The sequence below is a fragment of the Octopus sinensis genome, linkage group LG2 (genome assembly GCF_006345805.1).
Source record: "Octopus sinensis linkage group LG2, ASM634580v1, whole genome shotgun sequence".
Lineage (NCBI taxonomy): Eukaryota > Metazoa > Mollusca > Cephalopoda > Octopoda > Octopodidae > Octopus > Octopus sinensis.
Window position 1 is genome coordinate 68062926 of NC_042998.1, and position 22500 is coordinate 68085425.

The window sequence follows — 22500 nt, forward strand, 5'->3', positions numbered from 1 at the left end:
ACCCGCTTCAAATTTGTCTCCAATTTGACTAAGATTAAGTCGCGCACGGAATTCTACCTGAAACTCCCTCCAAAGCTGTCTTTGTACATAAAATATTTTAACGGACTATAAATATTTCTACTGCGAGTATCCTTAGGATTTAATCGCTTCTTGTAGTTGTCATTGTTGTTGTTGTTGTTGTTGTTATTGTTGTTGTGGTTGTTGAAGATGAAGATGATGATGTGGTTGTTATTGAAATCTCATGACAATTCATACTCCATGAAAAGAGACACTATTTCAAATTTCCATCAGCCACCTTTTACAATATATACAGGGAGCGATAGGTAAATTGCTGCCATTTTATATTTTTAATTTCGCGCATGTGCGTCGTTTGTTTTTGATTTTGTGAACTACACAGTTTAGTAGGGGACACCGTCTGAGAGAAAAACAGTACCATGACGCAATTCTGCCAGAAATTTGAAACCGACGTGCTGTACTGCTTAGCATTCACGCGGGAAACTCCAATACAAACATTTCAAAGTGTTTGGATGTCAATCTAAGAACAGTGCAATCTGAGGACATGTACCAAGATTAATAAACATCCAGTCGACATCAAGATGTTTGCTATATACACTAGTGACGGCGACGTTGAGCCTCCATTCATCTTCTCATACAGCCTCAGACTCAACGAAGAGGCCTACATCAAGTGCCTCGATGAGGTAGTTCTGCCTTGGTTCAAGAGGGGGTCTGCTGGAAGACCCTATGTCTGGCAACAGGACTCTGCACGTCCAGAAGAGTTGCAGGAAATTCCGAAGCCGTCTGGAGGCCGTGTCTGAAGCCAATGGCGATTTAATTGAATAAATTTCCCTTTAGTATTTCAAGATAGCTTTTAAAATGAGATGTCTGTGTTATTTTCATTTTTGCATAATTTCGACGACAGTTTATTCACCGCACTCGGTATACACACACACACACACACACACACACACACACATATCGTGAAGTATATTTGCCACCTAAATGTGGCTGATATATATGGCACGATGCTACTGTAGTTTATAGCCCCAGGATAGATACATATACACACGTACATATATATGACAAAAATTAATCGAAATGGCTTTGCTGATATGAGAAAGTGAATAGACTATGGCTTCTTATTTTATCATTTTTCCATTTCAATAATTAGATGTTTATAAGTTATTAGGTGTTAAACACCTAATAACTTATAAATATCTAATTATTAAAGGGGAAATATTGCCAGAAAAAACATTTCTGTTCATTTTTTCAAATATATAATACTGTACCGAGGACTTTCTACTTCTTTCATTCATATATGTGTATGTATATATATGTATGTATGTATGTATGCATGTAAGTATGTATGTATGTATGTATGTATGTATGTATGTATGTATGTATGTATGTATGTATATGCATACATATATAAAAACATACGCAAATGCACACAAAAATATATACATATACAAACACACAAATACACACACACACATACACACACACACACACACATGTATATATGTATATTGTAGATGTTAACTGCTACAATCTGTGTGCGTACATATGATTAAATACTAATTATATTGCTCTTCTTTGTCATTGCAGTGGGAAACGACAATTCACAAATGAGACAATACCCCGTTGCTGTGTTGGTCTTAGCATCGATCTTCTTAGAATCCTCAGTGAACGCATAGGATTTGATTTTGAGCTCTTCGAAGTAGAAGACCACATATGGGGATCAAGGGTAAGATTACACTGATATCGATCTATATACAAGGGTAAGATTATAGTGATATTGATCAACATAACTCAGTAGAATGGCTGTATGACTATATGATTGAATTTCAATTATATTTCAGTAATATCTTCTCTTTCTATGAACTCACCGCTGATGTATACGCCGTACCTTATATTACGGATCAATGAAATATTGAATCATGCCTGTCATAGAAAAAAAAAACAAATAAATAAATATATGAATAAAATCTGATATCATTGCTATGATGTGATATCTCATATAACACTCATTTGTGATGGTATGCATATATACATACATAAACACACATATGTATATATAAATATATATGTATTTGTGCGCGTGTTTATGCATGTACGTATGCATGTATGAAGTTATGTATGTATGAATGTATGAGCATATCTAATATATGCTTATATATATATATGTGTACATATGCGTACATATACATTCATACACATAGATATACGCATAAACTTACACACATACAGACATTCATACAAGCATATACATATATATATATATATATATATATATATATATATATATATATATATACATACATATATACATAATATATGAATATATACATACATGCACACATATATATACACACACCACACACATATATATATATATATATATACACACACACATATATATATATATACATATATATATATATATATATATGTTGTAATTCTCATTTCTTTCATGTTTATATTTATCGTGGGTTTTATAGACTCACATACCTTGACTTTACCTTCTGCTTCTATCAGATCAAAGGCCTCACAAAACACACGCACACATATAAACAAACACACGCACATACATACACATATAAACACATACAAACGTACAAGTTTTCGTGTATGTCAAATTATAATATATATTATATATAAATATCTATATGTATGCATATACACATCTACGTTTATATACACACAAGCACACACGTAAATGTGTATATATGCATGTAGTATACGTATATGTGTGTGTGTGTACATACATATGTTCGAGGCCCAAATATTCTCTAATTTCACTGGTCCCACTCCTGAACTATATGGTCGTTATATTGACGACATTATCGGTGCCACCTCACTCTCCCGCGAACATCTAGATTCCTTCCTCTCTTTGTCCAATCTTTCCATCCGCCCTCCACTTCACTTCCACTATCTCCAAAACCTCTGTCTCCTTCCTCGACATTTCGGTTAGCATTCTTCACTCCACTCTTACCACCTCCATCACTACAAACACACAGACAACACTCATACCTCAACTTCTCTTCCTCCCACCCAGAACACACCAAGCTTTCCATCCCCTATTCCCAATTCCTCCGTCTACGTAGGCTCGTAGTGACGACCATGACTTTGAGACTCAGTCTCAACGTATGGCTCACCACTTCACCCTACGTGGATACCCCCTCACCACTATCCACACCGCCCTTGCCAGAGCACGGTCCGTGGACCGTGTATCTGCTCTCTCTCCCCGAACCCGCCCTGTAGTCTCCCGCCTCCCTTTTCCCCTCACTTACCACCCCACGACCCTACGTCTCCAACGCACCATTCTTCGAGCTTTCCGTCATCTCCAGTCCGACCCGTCCACTTCACACCTCTTCCCTAACCGACCCCTCCCCTCTTTCAAACGAGCCCACAACCTTCGAGACCTTTTGGTCCATAGCTCCTTCCCTGACCCTACCTCCCAACCCGGCTCGTTCCCCTGCTCCCGCCCACGTTGCCGCACTTGCCCTTACCTCTCCAACACCACCCGCCTCACTAGCACCCACCATCGAACTATCCCATCATCCACTCCTTCACCTGCACCTCCAGCAATATTATCTATTGCATCTCTTGCTCTCTCTGCAATTCCTTGTACATCGGACAAACGGGACGCCGCTTGGCTGACCGGTTCGCGGAACACCTTCGTGACATCCACCTTGCGAACGACACACCGGTCTCACGCCATTTCCGCTCCACCGGTCACTCCTTGCAACACCTATCTGTGTTCGGTTTGTCCTTACACAGAGGCCATCCGGATTCCCGTTTGCGCCGTGACAGGAGGAATAATCTTCTCTCTTCGCTCTTATACGCCATTTGGTCTCAACTCTCTCCCCCCCTCCTCATCTAACCCCCCTCTCCCCCTCCTCACCTATCCTTTCTACCCCGACCCCTACTTCTTCAGTCCTTCATCCTTTCACCCCTACTCCCCTTCCCTTCTTCCCTCTTTCTCCCTCCCTCTTCCCCTTCCCTCTGCTCCCTCACTCCCTCTCTCCCCTCTCTCCTCCCCCTCCCTCTCCTCTTTCCTCCTTCATCCCCCTCCTCACCTTCCTTCTCCCCATCGTCTCCTCTTCCCCCTTCTCCTCCCCCTCTTCTTCCCCCCCTTCTCCCCCCCTCTTCTCCACCTCCCCCTCTTCTCCTCACTACACCACATGACTTTACACATCACATCACATATGATGTGCCATACTAATACACACACCAACTAATACATACTAATACGTACTAATACATACTAGTACATACTAATACTTACACCAACCCTATACATACACACGTCCAGACTCCGCATACGCACTTATACTCTCCACACACACCACACACACACCTATACATACCAATACGTACTAATACATACTAATACATACTAATACATACACCAACCCCATACATACGCACGTCCAGACCAATCTTACGCACTAATACTCTCTCATACACACACACACACACACACACACCCTTATACATACTAATACATACACCAACCCTATACATACACACATCCAGACCCCCCTCCCACGCACTTTTAGCTGGTCCCTCAACCCATTTATCAACCCTATTATCTCCCCTTATTTCGCTCTCGCGTCTCATGTTTGATCTTTGACCTCTGGCCGAAATCAGATCGCCATGTTGATTCGTTAGCTACTGCACGCATTTTTTTTCTCTCCTTCTTTCTGTGTTTTTCTCTCTCTGTGTATCTTTCTGTTGAAGAGCGTAGGCTCGAAACGTTAAAGACTTGTTTTATTTATATTTCCTGAGCGCCATACTAATACAATTGTTCGTTTGTTTTCCACCTGCCTTCGTCTTTTGTTTATTTTCATAAAGCTTCCCGTTATATATATATATATATATATATATATATTTATGTATATACGTGTGTGTGTGTGTGTGTGTGTGTGTGTGAGTATGTATGTGGGCGTGAACACGTACGTATTAGCTGATATATTGAGATCTTCCGTTCGTTTGAAAGATCAACCACACACATACGCACTAATAAAATAACGCACCCTACACATATATATAATTACACACGCATATGCACACGCACGCACACGCATACACTATGACATATACGTATAAGCATTCACACATTTACACGTACATCCTACAAACCTCCGCACAGTTTCCGTTTAGTAAATTATCCGTAGAAGTTATTGGTCAGCCCGTGTGTGTAATGACATCAGGTACTTTGATAAGGTGACATGCATGTATATTAGTAAATGTTTGTCGACAAAGGTAATTTCTTTAGCTGACAGCAACAGATAGAGGCAGATAGATAGATAGATAGATAGATAGATAGATAGATAGATAGATAGATAGATAGATAGATAGATAGATAGATAGATAGATAGATAGATAGATAGATAGATAGATAGATAGATAGATAGATAGATTACATAAATACATAGATTGATTGGCTCATACATACATACATGGTGGCTGCCCTCTCGTTATATTATGTCCATTGCACGAAGCTTAATCAATGTTGTTATCGTGCAATGCCTGTGCAAGAAGAAAAGGCTGTGCACTGAGTCAATCCCACTCACTAAGAAACAGCAGCCATAATCCGAAAAGAAGAACAATTCAACATCATCGGTAAGCACTGAGCCGCAGGTTTTATGTCGGAGTTATCCCAGTTACCTGAGTTACCTTCTCCTAGAAGGATGCCCTAACAAAGGCTGAGAGTCCTTCACTCCCAATGGTTTACCCGCACGATCGAGTATTCAGTCCGATTATTTCCCCGCGCATGATATAGCCTTAAGGCATTTATTGGATGGCCGTTGACTCTCAAGAGTTCCCCCGCCCTTTGACGGGTTTTCTTTTTCATCCCGCAGGGTATCCAGTAAACACCCTCCTCACCAAGCAAGCTTGGTGGGGTTGCCGGTTTAGTTGCCGACGACCTAACCATGCAAAAGGTTGTACTGGGTTACATGTTACCAGTAGCACTCGAAAGTGACCTGACATACATACATACATACATACATACATACATACATACATACATACATACATACATACATACATACATACGCAGGCATGAACTGACAGCCGGACAAGCGGATGGACTGACTAACGAGCAGATAAACAGATAGATAGGTAGATAGATAAACAGACAGACAGACACACAGACACACAGACACACAGACACACAGACAGACAGACACACAGACAGACAGACAGATAGACACACAGACAGATAGATAGATAGATAGATAGATAGATAGATAGATAGATAGATAGATAGATAGATAGATAGATAGATAGATAGATAGATAGATAGATAGACATACAAATGGATACACATACACATACATAAACAGACAGACGGACTGATGGATGGTTGGATGGATGGACAAGTAAATACGTACACATATATATACAAACTTGTCACCAGTTCAAATATGTTTGAGGCACATACGCAACCGTAAGAAAGACATGAAGTGTATCTTGCCATGGAGAAAGTACCTCCATATAGGCAAATAGGTGTAAATACACCGAATCAGCTCACAGACGCCACTAACCAGACCGTGGGATGCATGCTTTTCGGAGTAGTTATCTACTCTTCCGTAGCAGAGACCAGAAATGTATACGCTGCGGACTTACACGGGGCACAGGTCTCTCTTATGATATTCCCGTCAATATCGTTCAATGGCTGGTTGCATTGTTCAACTACTCGCCGTAAATAAAGTACGAGGTGACAACCTTAAGCAGTGGTGTGTATATATACAGACTTGTTAACAGCTCAAATATTTGACAGCGATACATCACTGCTTAACGCTATATATATAGCAGTGAGCTGGCAGGAGGCGGTGAGCTGAGAGAAACGTTAGCACGCCGGGAGAAATGCGTAGCCGTATTTCGTCTGCACTTACGTTCTGAGTTCAAATTCCGCCGAGGTCGACTTTGCCTTTCATCCTTTCGGGGTCGATAAATAAAGTACCAGTTACGCACAGGGGTCGATGTAATCGACTTAATCCCTTTGTCTGTCCTTGTTTGTGCCCTCTATGTTTAGCCCCTTGTGGGCAGTAAAGGAATATATTTATATATATATATATATATATATACATATATATAGGAGTGCGTAGGCGCAGGAGTGATTGTGTGGTAAGTAGCTTGGTTACCAACCACATGGTTCCGGGTTCAGTCGATTTGTTGGACTAAAAGAGGTACTCCGGCATTGCCACAGTCAAATGAGTAAAACAAACAAAAGAATATGTATATATATACACACAAACACACATACATACATACATACATACATACATACATACATACATACATACATACATACATACATACATACATACATACATAGGTACATACATATCTCTTTTTACTCTTTTATTTGTTTCAGTCATTTGACTGGCCATGCTGGAGCAACGCCTTTAGTCGAGCAAATCGACCCCAGAACTTATTCTTTGTAGGCACCTTGGGCAAGTGTCTTCTATAGCCTCGAGCCGACCAAAGCCTTGTGAGTGGATTTGGTAGACGGAAACTGAAAGAAGCACGTCGTACATATGTATATGTATATATGTGTGTGTTTGTTTTTGCCCGCCCCTTCCCAGCATCGCTTGACAACCGATGCTGCTGGATTTACGTCCCAGTAAGCTAGCCGTTCGGCAAAAGAGACCGATAGAATAAGTACTAGGCCTACAAAGAACAAGTTCTGGGGTCGATTTGCTCGACTAAAGGCGGTGCTCCAGCATTGCCACAGTCCAATGACTGAAACAAATATAGGATTTAAAAAGAGATATGTATGTATGTACCTATGTATGTATGTATGTATGTATGTATGTATGTATGTATGTATGTATGTATGTATGTATGTGTATTTGTGTGTATATATATACATATTCTTTTGTTTGTTTTACTCATTTGACTGTGGCAATGCTGGAGTACCTCTTTTAGTCCAACAAATCGACTCCAGGACATATTCTTAGCAAATCTAGTACTTATTCTTATTCTATTGGTATCTTTTGCTGAACCGCTAGGTTACAGCGACGTAAACACACCAGCATCGGTTGTCAAGCGATAGTGGGGGACAAACACAGACATACAACTACATATTTGTTTCTTTGTGTATATATATATATATATATATATATACACATATATGGTTATGGACAATGTGTCTAGTTTCGGCATATTTGGCATTAGAATTTTATTTCTTTTGCCCTTGTTTATAAGTTGTTTATACATTTAACCATTAAAGGTATTTTTAATATGCTGGCCATTGATAAAATTGTTTTCAAAAAATTTTATCCTATATTAATATATGTATATATATATATATATATATATATATACGACGAGCTTCTTTCAGTGTCCATCTACTAAATCCACTCACAAGGCTTTGGTCGGCCTGAGGCTATAGTAGAAGACACTTGCCCAAGGTACCACGCAGTGGGATTGAACCCGGAACCATTTGATTGGGTAGTAAGCTTCTTAGCACACAGTCAGCGAGAGAGAGAGAGAGAGAGAGAGTGAGAGAGAGAGAGAGAGAGAGAGAGAGAGAGAATCATATTCACAGAGCCGAATTGTCAGTCACCTCTTCTGCGAGTCACTATCTGTCAGTCTTCAAACAATGAATTAGTCACCGCTTATTGCTTGATGGTTTGAAAAAGAAACATATCCGAAATAAAGAGTATGACAGCTGGGTACTCACTCCACCTATGATTCTTTCTACATTCTGATATTTACTCACTTGCCCTCCCTAAATATATACACGCATATATACACAAATATGCATGTCATAAGGTAAGCATTATGATATATGTAGTAGTAAATGTGATCCAAACATCTTGCTTAGAACTACGTCTATATATATATATATATATGTGTGTGTGTGCCTGTCTGTGTGTTTGTGCGTTTTTGTACCTGTGTATGTCCCTCACCACTGCTTTACATCTGGTGTGGTACGTCCCCGTAACTTAACAGTTCGGCAAAAGACAGTGATAGAATAAGAACCAGGCTTAACAAAAAATTGTGTACTGGGGTCATTGCATTCGACTAAAATTCTTCAAGCCAGTGCCCCAGCATGGTCGCCGTCTAATGACTGAAACAAGTAAAATAAAAAAAGTATAAACACACACACACATTAAAGATACAATCTGGAAGTAAGAAACGATGTAAAAGTCTTCTAAAAGCTTGCAAGACGCTTCTAAAGTTCAATAATGGCTGTTGTTATCCAAATTCTAGTTCTGCTCATGGAATACTTTTTATTTGTTTGTTAGAAACTAGCACCTTGCTTCTTTGGAATAATACCAATCAAAAAACAAATAATGAAGGTATAAATACAACCATTCATACATACAACCATACATACACACAACCATACATACAAACAACCATACATACACACATGCGAACGCACTCCGCACACATTCACGCACAATGCTAAAGGAATGCCGGCAACATATTACATCACTTCTAGGTTATCTCTGAAAAAATCATTAGCCACAGGCCATTTCCCAAAGTTCTTCCTATATCAATGTGTCATCATAGTCTTCAAAGCTATATACGAGGGTGAGTCAAAAAGTAACGCCATTTTGTTTAGGACAGATATAATTACCCCATCCCTACTTCTCAACATAGTCACCGTTTCTCTCAATAGCGATGTTCCACCTTGGAATGAGAGAGTGTATCCCTGCCCCGTAAAATTCTGTTGACTGTTCTTTGAGCCGTTTCTTCACTACCTCCACACTCACCAGATTTAGCGCCTTCAGACTATCATCGTTTCGGAGCCACGAATGAGGGTTTGAGAGGCAAACATTATTCCATTGACGAGGAAGTGAAAACTGTATTGAGGAAGTGGCTCAAAGAACAGTCAACAGAATTTTACGGGGCAGGGATACATGCTCTCATTCGAAGGTGGAACACTGCTATTGAGAGAAATGGTGACTATGTTGAGAAGTAGGGATGTGATCCACAGAGGTCCAGCGTCATTTTGATATATGATACATGTTCCTGTGATGGTAATTATACCTGTCCTAAACGAAATGGCATTACATTTTTTACTCACCCTCGTATATATAAGGTAACCTAACTCCAAACTTTTTCCGAAGCCAACATATATTAATTTGAAATAGAGCAGCACCCATTATTCTGTCTATTCTGGCATTCACTGAGCATAACGAGCACTATGCTCTTTCACGTCTGAATAATAACAACAACAACAACAGTAACAATAACAAAACAAGACTACGTTTCTTCAGAATTTAACTATACATATCTGTCTTGCTTTGATAAGTTCTCATTTTAAAGTGTAATGAGGTCAAAAATAGCTCTAACTTGCAGGTGAACACCAATCTCTCAGATCCCAACAAACATGGATTTCGTTGTGGTAGAAATTGCTTAACACTAGTTTAGAATTACGTCGACGGTATTCGGGGTGTGTCGGGAGATGTTTCAAGCATTGATCCTGTATATCGACTACAAGTACGTTGACAGGGTCGGCCACAGCATTCTACCGTTAGATCTCTCCAACACTGGAGTATGCAGAAAGTTGTTTCACTGGATTATTTCCTAGTAAATAGAACCTTGAATGCAGAGACCTATTTAATATTATCTGGAAACAATTTGCCGACGAAAATAATCCCATAAACGTGAAGAAATTCGTCCAAAGAATACGAGAAAACCTATCGCCGGATACATTACAGATAATATTAAATCCATTCTTGAGAGATATGTAATGACACAAAGCAAGAGTTTATGAAATTTAGCAGATAGAGTCAATACTATGTAACAGCAATGGTTGACTTTAATAAATAATCTTTGATCTGGCAGAGGAAGGGCAATGCTGGATGGACTGACTAAGAGGAAGAAAATCGTTATTAAGGCATGTGGGGGAGTGGTCTGTTGAAATTTCATTCCCTGGTACTGACTGCTTCATTCCACATGTGCCGCAGAGGACGGTCACTTGTTTGCGGGTCACAGTCTGATAAGTTGAGATCCATTATAAACAAATTCACACCAGCAGCATTTATTCCTTCTAATATATATATATGTGTGTGTGTGTGTGTGTGTGTGTGTGTGTGGTGTGTGTGTGTGTGTGCATATATATATATATATATATATATACGCATACTTATACTTATATACATGCATATATGTAACTGTATGCATGTATATATACATACATACATACACACACACACACACACATATATATATATATATAAGGTAACCTTACTCCAAACTTTTTCCAAAACCAACATATTAATTTGAAATAGAGCAACACCCATCACATTGTCTATTCTGGCAGGGTATTCAATGAGCATAATGACACTAACCTCTTTCACGTCTGAATAATAATAATAATAATAATAATAATAATAATAATATAATAATAATAATAATAATAATAATAATAATAATAATAATAATAATAAAAAGAAGAAGAGCAACAGCAACAATAACAAAACATGACTTCGTTTCTTCAGAATTGAACTATACATGTTATCTGTCTAGCTTTTTGAAATTAGGTGCTGGTTGTTGCAATGGAGAACTTTAGAATTTCCATAATGAGGTCAGAAGCTTGGAGCTAGAAGTCGTGCCTTTTGGACTTATCATGTCTTATGTAAAACTGCATAAAACTAAACTTAATTCAATACCGGCAGTACATCAAAACTAACTTTTGAAGAGTTAGTATATTCGCACATTAATTTTAAGAGTTTTATTTTTTTTCATTTTCTCTTTTATAGTTTCTCTATACGATGTTATGTTAGCAATCATGTTAGCAAACGCGTTAGCAACTTTATTATGTAGGAATCATCATCGAATAGTTGGAAAGATACCAGTAAATATATAAACGTGTGTGTATATCTATCAAGGCATAAATATATCTATGTACATGTATGTATATATTATATATATATATATATATATATATATATATATATATATATATATATATATATGTATGTATGTATGTAGTATGTATGTATGTGTATATATATATATATATATATATATATATATATATATATATATATAAACGTATGTATGCGTATAAATATATATATATACATGAATATATATCTACTTATATATATATATATATACATGAATATATATCTACTTATATATATATATATATATATATAATATATATATATATATATATATATAATATATATATATATATTATATATATATATATATATATACATATATATATGTATACGTGTGTGTGCGCGCGGGAATATGTTTGGTTCTGTGTGTGTGTGTGTGTGTGTGTTTGTGTGTGCATGTATGTGTGCGGGAGTATGTTTGGTTTTGTGTGTGCGCGTGTATGTTAAGCTAATGCATTTACAAGAGAAAGCTATATTGCCTAACCCCTTTACACTTTAGATGTATCCACAATTTCTCTAAACTTTATTGCCACAATATAATTATAAGAACGTTTTGTGAGTATTTGTAAGAATTTAAATAGATTATAAAATCACCAGCTATATTATTGATAATGCAGCATCAATATCCCGGATTATGGTGGAGAAGATACACATTGAAACTCAAATATATTTTAGATATTCGCGTAAATATTCTCTCGTTGACTGTTTAGTAAACCTAAACTCCCAACGATCGACGTAGCTATCACTCCTGGTTAAGATAGTTTACTTCTGTTACGATTATTGACGTTATCGTAGAGGAATGATTATATAAATGGCGATCTAAAGAAGGAGCTTCCAACAATTCCATCGACTTTCAAAAAATAGCAGCTAAATCTCCTTACATCAGTCTGTTGTTATCGTATATCTGAATTATTTAGTCTGGAAGAAGTTGTGTCCATGACTTTGAGAGATTGGAATTATAAGATAATTCAGTCCTAAATACAATATGCTTGGCTAAAAATTGGGAAGGTCATGGATAGAACTCTTTTGATAATGAGGCTTTAATTTCACTCGCCTACCCTTCTTTCTAGTTGTGTTGTTTATTTTAAATAACAAATCTCTCATTGACTCATACGTCTATTTTAAGTATATTATCAACGAAAGCACGACAAAAGCCTCTACGCCATAACTCATCCTGTTAGAAGCGGATGTGAAACCTCCCCCAAATGAGGCCTTATTCTTTCAATAATAAATCGCATTTTGGATAATATATTCCAGCTTATACTATATCTGAAACGAAACAAGGGATTCTCACATATGGAATGCCTTTCAACGAAGTTCCGCTCGATATGGGCGGTCACAGGAGTATACAGGAAACCTTCCATTAAAACTGATTTCTGCAAGATAACGTGTTAGTGGATCGACAGTTTCTCAGCATTCCTGATTCGTATTTTCCATTTCTGTGTGTCATCGATGACGTTTTAAGCTCTTCGATAATGAATTCGAGTGTCTTCTAGCAACTGATTGATGTTTTTTGCTGTTCTACTCTTCCCCGTTTATCATGAAAAGAATGCCAGAGATCTCCAGTTTCTATCTCCTTGTTACGTCAGCAGTGACCAATAAATCTCAGCCTGTACTTTCGTATTGTCTCTGTGATATATGGAATGACTTGCTATAACTTTATTATTCAAGTGGTGATGCAACGAGATATTTAGAACAGCTCGATGCATTCTCGCGTACGTGTCATTTAGAGTTTTGTTCATGGGAACTGCATGTGTCCATGTTATTGAACCATAAAATAAAACTGTTCTAACTGCAGCTCTGAACAAGTCTATTTTAGTTTTGCGCGAAAGATTAGATTTTCATATCATATACAAGCAAACAAAATACAAGAATTATAATCATTACACTTCCTCTCCAATAATATTGGACATTGGATCTTGTCCTGCAAACGTAACGTATTTCAGGATGCTCTGCTATACTCCCAATGTTTAATATAATATTAACGGCTTTTACTCTCCATATAGCGTTGATTATTTTTAGGGCAGTATTGATATTATTCGTATAATAAATGATTTTTATTTATATCTGTAGCAAACTAACGGAGAATGGAACGGTTTGGTGCGATCCATACTGGACGATAAAGCAGATTTTATCATGACTTCAATGAAAATTACTCCAGAACGTAGTAAAGCCGTCGACTTCACCGTACCATTTTTGGAAACAGGCATCACCATTATTGTGGCCATTCGAGAAGGAGCTGTCTCACCAACTGCCTTTCTAGGTAAATCAAACTTATGTCTCTTTTGCTTATAATAACACTTGTTTGCATTATTTTTCTATTAAACTTACAATTACTATCTGTACACACGTTTTATAATTCAGTTGTGTCTATATATTTGATACTTCGAACAAGTGGGTCTTCAACTTTTACTAACTCAATAACCCTCTTTTAAATATTTATATATATATTTTTTTTTGTAAAAGGCGCGTGGCTTAGTGGTTAGGGCGGTCGGCTCACAATCGTACGGTCATGAGTTCATTGTGTCCTTCAGCTAGACACTTTATTTCTCGTTGTTACAGTCCACCAGGCTAACAAAAATAAATAGCATCTATTTTCGAAAGGTCGACCTTGTTACATTCTGTGTCACACTGAACCTCTGCGAGAACTACCTTAATTTTACGCGTGTTTGTGCAGAGCTTAACCACTTGCACGTGACTTTCAGAAGCAGGCTGTTTCATTGATCGGGTCAACTGGATCCCTTGTTGTCGTAACCGACGGAGAGCCAGTGTGATCGTTTTATTCTAATACTGAGATCCACTTAACAATTAATTCTTTCCTCTGAGAAATACTTCTCAGATTTTGTTTACAGTAAATGTTGTCTTGTGACACATGCCTTGTAAGCGTTTCCTATGACAGTCTTTTTTCTTTTATTCGTTTCAGTCATTTGACTGCGGCCATGCTAGAGCACCGGCTTTAGTCGAACAAATCGATCCCAGGACTTATTTTTTGTACGCCTAGTACTTATTCTATCGGTCTCTTTTGCCGAACCGCTAAGTTATGGGGACAAACACAGACAAGAAACATATACATATATATGCTTTTCAAAATTTGACCTCGTGTGTACCGTTGGCGATTTTTTTCCTCTGTCTTGCTATCCTATGTTTCCGACGAAGAGCTCCGCTCGAAACATTAAACCCTCCTTCTTTCCTGAGCGTCCAATAATACTATATTTGTTCCACGTCCTCGCGTTGTGTTTTTTTGTGCTTTCTTGTTTGGATTAACTTTAACTACATATATATATATATATATATATATATATAATATATATATATATATATATATATATATATATATATATACACGACGGGCTTCATTCAGTTTTCATCTACCAAATTCATTTACAATGTTTTTGTCGGCCCGAGGCTATAGTAGAAGACATTTATCAACGGTGCCAAGCAGTGGGACTGAACGCGGAACCATGTGGTTGGTAAGCAAGCTACTTATCACACAGTTACTACTGCGCTTATATTACTATTAATGTAAGGCATCTACCGCTACAGGGAAACTTACCCTTAATCATATACTCTTCAAATTCACAACAATTCAAATATTCAGCTCATAAGGGCCGGTTTTCCGGATTCCTTGGCGTATAGGTTCCCCACCTTGACGGGACGCCGGTCCGTCGCAATGTGCATCCACCAGAGTTTATGCTTGTTTATAAATTTTCTATTTGTTATTTCCCCAATGCAAATATTTCAAATGCGAAACATACTTAGGTTATAGATATTTTGCTAGGTCTTGGCCACGCACACATACTTTATAGTGAGGTACATCTATATTTGATTCAATATACCAAGTTTCCCTACTTTTACCAAAATCCATAAATCCATAAATGCCTTGCAAAACTTTTTCAAATATTTCGCTACGCTTTCAGAATATTTTGTGACTCGATTTGGGTGGAAACCTATAGGTTGGAAACCGTTACATTAAACACTTTGAAATCTGGTATAAACACTGAATATTTGAATTTTTGTGAATTTGAAGGGTATATGATTAAGGGTACGTTTTCCTGTTGAAGCAGATGCCTTACATTGATAGCAATATTGGTTTCTAATTCTGCACAAAGCCAGCAATTTCGGTGGTTGAGGTAGTTACGTCGATCTTCAGTGCGCAACTGGTACTTATTTTATCGACCCCACTACCAAAGGCAAAGTCGACCTTGGTGGAATTTGAACTGAGGATGTAAGTACGGGTGAAATGCCGCTAAACATTTTGCTCAGCGCAGTAACGATTCTGCCATCTCGCTGCTTTGTTGTCTTGACAATAATATTACTCTTCAGGTGTGGACTACAACTTACACTTATGTCGGGCAATATGACGGGCTCTTCACATATTATATCCTATTATCAGGGGCCTATATCTAGCACCGTTATCCTCCACTAGGCTCTTCACCATGATTCATCGTCCACTGGCCCGGTTCCCAGAGGATAATTTGATTAGTCGACAACTCTGCGTATCACAGATATTGACCGTCAACATACAGACAGCTTCCCTACTATCCTATTGATCAGTTGAGGAAGGTCATTATAGATTTGTTCATTTGTCACTTTCTCTGTGTCGATGATGTCAAAGCTAAATTGAACCCATTCTGCCACGCAACAAAAGCAATTCCTTTCACCAACACCATGCATGTTAAAGCAAAAACATGCCCATTTCTTGTCTTTATAAATCATTAACTTTATTGCTAGTGAAAACTCCATATTCCTATCTTGCAAGTCATTATATTTTCCATTACATAGTTGTCCCCACTGACTATCTGGACAAGAATTATCATTAAATTCACTGATTTTTCTATTTGCTACAAGTCTAATTTGAACTGATTAAACATTTTTTATCGCTTCATTAATTATGTTAGCTCTCATGTAACGGTACTTTTTTATAACCAACTGCAGTAAAACACCGGTAGCTTTTGACGAATCTCGGTTTTTAATCGATGGCGATTCTCGTTGAGGTCATTGTAAATTCATTTATTTTACTTTCGTTTTTTTTATGTTAAGTTATTTTGTTTGAACGAATAATTCTAATGTGTTGTGGAAATAAGAGAATACTAACGTATTGGACAAAACTATTCTCCGGGGAATCGGGAAACTTTCTGCCTAAATAATCTAGAATTCTCGTCTAACAGCACTCGTTATTAACTTTATCCTATATTTGATATTTTTTAAACTAATTTTTGCCAACACAGAATACAAGTCCTCACTTTATTTTCGGGCTTTTTTTTTTTTACTTTGAATTAAATTCACATCACCCTGTGCCATTAATTCTTTTCATAAAGGCAACACTTTCATGGTATTTTATTTCCTTTCTGCTATAAATCTGAAGGCTTTTAAGGATCAATGGAATCTCTATTAGCATTCATTTTTCTTCTTTTATAACAGCGACAGTGTTGAATTATTCAACCTCTGCATTCAGCGAGAGAACATATAGCTAAGAAAAAAGAGTGCGAGAGCGAAGTCAACCAAGGAAGTTCTATGCGGTCACTTGACCAGCTGGAAATAGCAGTCAAATGTCATTCATATAAAACCCTAAGATAACCATGTTAAAAAAGAAAGCGATGGCATATTGAATAATGCATTTTTTGATTACTCTAGCTGGTGCGAATGTTCGGGTTAGACTACATTTGGGTATACATCTGAATGATCAAGAATAACCCTGGGACTAAACGAGAATGACAACAGCAATGATAATGCAGTAGATCGCATGGTAGTCAGTAAATCGCTTGCTGTGCCCAGCTCTGCACGGAATTTAACGGAACTTTTGAATTTCCTTGAGTCTAAGACAAGTCAGATACTCTTGAAATAAAGCTAGGCCATTTTTGACAAGTGTTTATAAATGTTGTAAGCTATGAAAATTTCGATAATCATAAAGATTTATTGCAATGAGGCCATTCGGCGCTGCTGTTTGGACGCTGACGATTTAGTACGGTTGACAAGGCATTCAATCTTCTTTGAGACAGTACTTCTTGGCGTTGAACGAAAATGCACACACACGCATACATATGTGTGTGTGTGTGTGTGTGTGTGTGTGTGTGTGTGTGTGTGTGTGTGGTGCGTGCGTGCATACACACAAACACGTATGTGTGTGTATGTGTATGTATATATCAGGGACGTGCCGCCTAGGTAGGCAAGGCAGGCAGTGCTTACCTTGAATAAAATAGATCGAGAGCAACATTTTCCTTATATGGCAAAATATGCACTAAATTCAATAAAATTATGAAAGTTACTCTGATCACTATGCATAAAATACAAAATATATATATTTTTTTAGATTAGGTAGGCATAATTAACCTCTGCTTTTCAATCTCAGTATTTAAGCTATGCATAGTACTGCTGTAGTACAAGTGCTGTGTACATTCCTACAACACCGTTTTCTTTATGTGCTCTAAAGGCAGAAGTAAATCTGCCTTCAACTCAGTCGTGCGACTGTGCTTCCCTTATTTTGTGTGTGTGTTTTACTACATGAAGGTCACCAGCTGCTTACACTGAGTAATTAAAACGATTGCCTTCCCTACAATGTCCGTCTATCAAATTCATTTACAAAACCAAGAAGATACACAGCCATGTCTGCGTTTGTAGCCGGCATTTATTTTAAAAGTCTATCCACTGGTCGAAAGCGTCGGTTAGATAATCTGATTCGATCTAATAGATTGAAACATGCTCATAACTGTCCTCCTTGCTCATAAATAACGATCAAGAATACTTTACCTAAAAGCTAAATAAGTTTGTGAAATTTATTCCTAATATCTTGAAATTACCTTTGCCTTTCTCTTTAAGACATGATAACAATTGCCGTCAAATACTTTACTTACTTCCGACAAGAATCAAAGAAATTTCAATTACTAAAAGAGTTTGTTTTTGTTGTTGTTTTTTTTCTTTTTTCCTGCGACATTTAGTACATACGATTACAAAGAATATTATTTATTTCAGAGATTTCTCCAAACTGCGGCTTTAAGCTTGCAAGCGTTGATGGATAGTTTACATCCCCCATAACATAGTGGTTAATCATAAGTAGTTATAGTATAAATCTCAGGTTTAAAATAAGTACTAGCGTTGATGTATGTAATCAACAAAGTCATTCAGGGCTGTGATCCAGCATTGCTAGAGTCTAACGACTGGAGCTCAGAGATTGCTTGAATACACAAGGTAGTCTGTAAAATCCTGTATGTCTACGTGTCTTAACAGCAAGAAGCTATTAGTAGTTCTTATCTCTATACTGGGAACATTATCTCTCACTGGATTGAATATATTTTTGTTGATCTTACCTTAACAGAACAGTACATAATACTACATAAAATAATATTTGTAAGGAGCTTCTTTTCTCCGGCGACAATTTCGGCAGCGAATGTCTTTCAGTGTCCGAATCCCCAAAAATGTCTTAATTACAACTGTTCGCATCTATATGTCTATATTGATTAGCTAAGAGGCTGCTTCGTGCACCTCTAGATAATAAATACATCCAATATTTCTAAATTCTTTAAAAAGTCGTTTACAGGTCAGATCCAATTTTTAATTCTTATTTTTAAATTTATAGTAGTTCTATATTTTGTATTTTTTTAAAACATAATTGTATTGCTCTGTAATATAATTTTCTTTATTGCTGCCATATTAGAATACATCTAATTCAATGTGGACTTCAAATATGAAACGATTTTCCAACCCTGGTCTACAATGTTGGGAAATTACCAAGAAATGTCCCCAGTCAGAAATCCGTTTCTGCTTACGAAGTGAAATTAACCTCATCATTGTTCCGCTAAATCAACGATGATAGATTTGACTGTAATATTTCCTGCGGGTGGTATGTCTGAGTATTTGATCTCAGTCATTATTGATGTGAAGTAAAATATGTCTTTGGATTGAGATAAATCTTTTTTTTTTTTTTAATAATTATGTCTTCAACGCGCACATAGCTGCGTGCTAGTTTGTCCATGTCACAATCAAGAGAACATCAAATTCCAGTGAACTCTTCTGTGATAACACAAAAATCAAAGAACGACATTGGTATTTAAACTAAGGAACCTAGGCACTAAAATATTCCACTACAAAGTGCTGCTGTAGAGATAATGATCGTTATAATGAGGATGTGGTCAAGCTTAATAATTAACAGAATTAAGGAAAGGTTTGCCGTGTGTAGTTATTACAAAGGTTTCGCAGGAATAACATTAAACCAAGACACAAATGAAAAGAGTGCGGATATGATTACATTATAATCTTTATACTCTGATATGCAAGTGTGGTTATGCGATGTGTGTGATGTGTGTGGTGTGTGTGGTGGTGTGTAGGGGTAGGGTAGATCTTTCCTTGGTCGAATGTCTCTGTTGTTATTGATTTCTACGTTATTAATTCATAGTTGTTACTATAAATTTGTCTTTTGTTATATATATATATATATATATATATATATATATATATATATATATATATATACTATATATATATATACATATGTATGTATGTATATATATATATATATAGATATATATATATATATATATTTAAATACACACACACAAACACACACACACACACACACACACACACATACATATATATATATATATATAATATATATATATATATATATATATAATATATATATATATATATATGCCTATACACATATATACTTACATGTCTTGTTTTTAAGTATGTTTAAGATTATATTTCCGTGTGTAGGAACAATGAATATATTTCCTACTACGTGTGTGTATATATTCACACGCGTACATATTTGAGCGTATCAGTAACAGACGTTGTGTGTGGTTGTGTGTGTGTTTGCGTGTGTGTGTATGTGTGTGTTTATGTGTGTGTGTGTGCTTGTCACAAAGTAAAAGTTGCGGCCATCAGTCATTGCATAGTTAGTTATACATATCGTATTATGAATATTTTCTCAGACATATTTCTTTCCATTAACCCGTCAAGTTATCTATATCTCTGTTTTGACTGAATACAAGAATGAAGGGCAGAACCCGTGGAATTATTTAGAGGGTGTCCGTGCCTTTAGATTCAAGGGGAGGAAAATTGCATGGACTACTGCAGTGCAGAATAACTTTAGTTATTTATCTGCTTATGTATGTTAATACTGAACTTATTGCCTCTGTGTGTGTGTGTGTGTGTGTGTGTGTGTGTGTGTGTGTGTGTGTGTGTGTGTGTGTGTGTGTGTATGACTTCGGATTTGCGTGTGAAAGTGTGCGTATCTGTATGTGTATATATGTGTGGTCATAACAGTTTATTGGTTGAACAGAGTGGCAATCAGCCAATCAAATATTCCATTGTTTATAAGTTGTTCCCATTATAAGGCGCAGGCGTGGCTGCGTGGTAAGAAGCCTGCTTCCTAACCACATGATTCTGGGTTCAGGTCCGCTACAATGCACCTTGGGCAAGTGTCTTCTGCTATAGCCTCGTGGCGACCAAAGCCTTGTGAGTGGATTTGGTAGACGGAAATTGAAAGAAGCCCGTCGTATATATATATATATATGTATGTATGTATATGTTTGTGTCTCTGTGTTCCCCCCCCCCACTATCGCTTGACAACAGATACTGGTGTGTTTACATCCCCGTGACTTAGCAGTTCGGCGACTGAGACCGACAGAATAAGTAATAGGCGTACAAAGAATAAGTGCTGGAGTCGATTTGTTCGACAAAAGGCATGAAATGACTGAAACAAATAAAAGAATATAAAAATATATGTCATTTTATAAGAAAACAAAGTCTCAACAGGTTGGCCCCTATCAAATGCGCCAAGGACCAAGTGATGATGCAAACCAGTAGATGGTTTACTCAACCACTCATATATACGTATCGTAGCAGAACTGCATAGGTGCATGTCTTAATGTTAGAGTATTTGGTTCACGATCGTAAGTTCGATTTTTGGCGGAACACTCGTCATTGAAACCAACGGAGTGCCACTTAAAGGCGAATCAACGGGTGAACGTACAAGAGATCTCTTGATCTACAATAAACAGCAGCCGCATCTATTTCAAATCACACGCTATCACATTATATTTCAAATATTTTGATCAGTGAGAAGGTACACCCATGTCCTTCAGAGGACAGCCATAATTGCAAATTCGGTTTAGTCCAGTTTGAACAGATACATTGGGTGGTCATTCTTGGAATGCTTTTTTGCCATATGCTTCCTGATCCAGGACTGACTTGAGACTAAACAACAAGCATATAAACGGGAACTGTGTTTTTTTTTTTGATAGTTTTTTTTTTAACTGCAGCGTTGTGTTCAGTTCGTTTGATATGAACTGTAAAACGCTGTTTCCGGCGAGTGACTGTAACAAACATGCAGATTAAATAATAATAATAATAATAATAATAATAATAATAATAATAATAATAATAATAATAATAATAATAATAATAATTCTTTCTGCCAATAAATTTTGGTGGCAGGCGACTACTCGATTACATGGACCACAATGCTCAGCTGTTACTTATTCCAAAGCATAAGAGACAATAGGCACAGCGGGCTAGCAGAATGGTTGGAGCGTCGAACAAAATACCATGCTTTCATCTTCTGACTATTTACGTTCTTAGTTCAATTGACGCCGGAGTCAAATTCTGTCCT

General features: G+C 37.1%; 1 protein-coding gene across 3 annotated transcripts in view; it reads left to right on the plus strand.

Annotated features, from left to right (window-relative positions):
* Positions 1–22500, plus strand: part of LOC115224821 (glutamate receptor ionotropic, NMDA 2B-like) — a 743429-nt gene that overhangs the window by 637418 nt on the left and 83511 nt on the right. For all 3 annotated transcript variants that reach the window (XM_036513846.1, XM_029795750.2, XM_036513847.1), the window contains 2 exons: positions 1606–1744; positions 13959–14148. In XM_036513846.1, coding sequence (XP_036369739.1) covers positions 1606–1744; positions 13959–14148 — 329 coding nt within the window. The remainder of the gene's footprint in view (positions 1–1605; positions 1745–13958; positions 14149–22500) is intronic.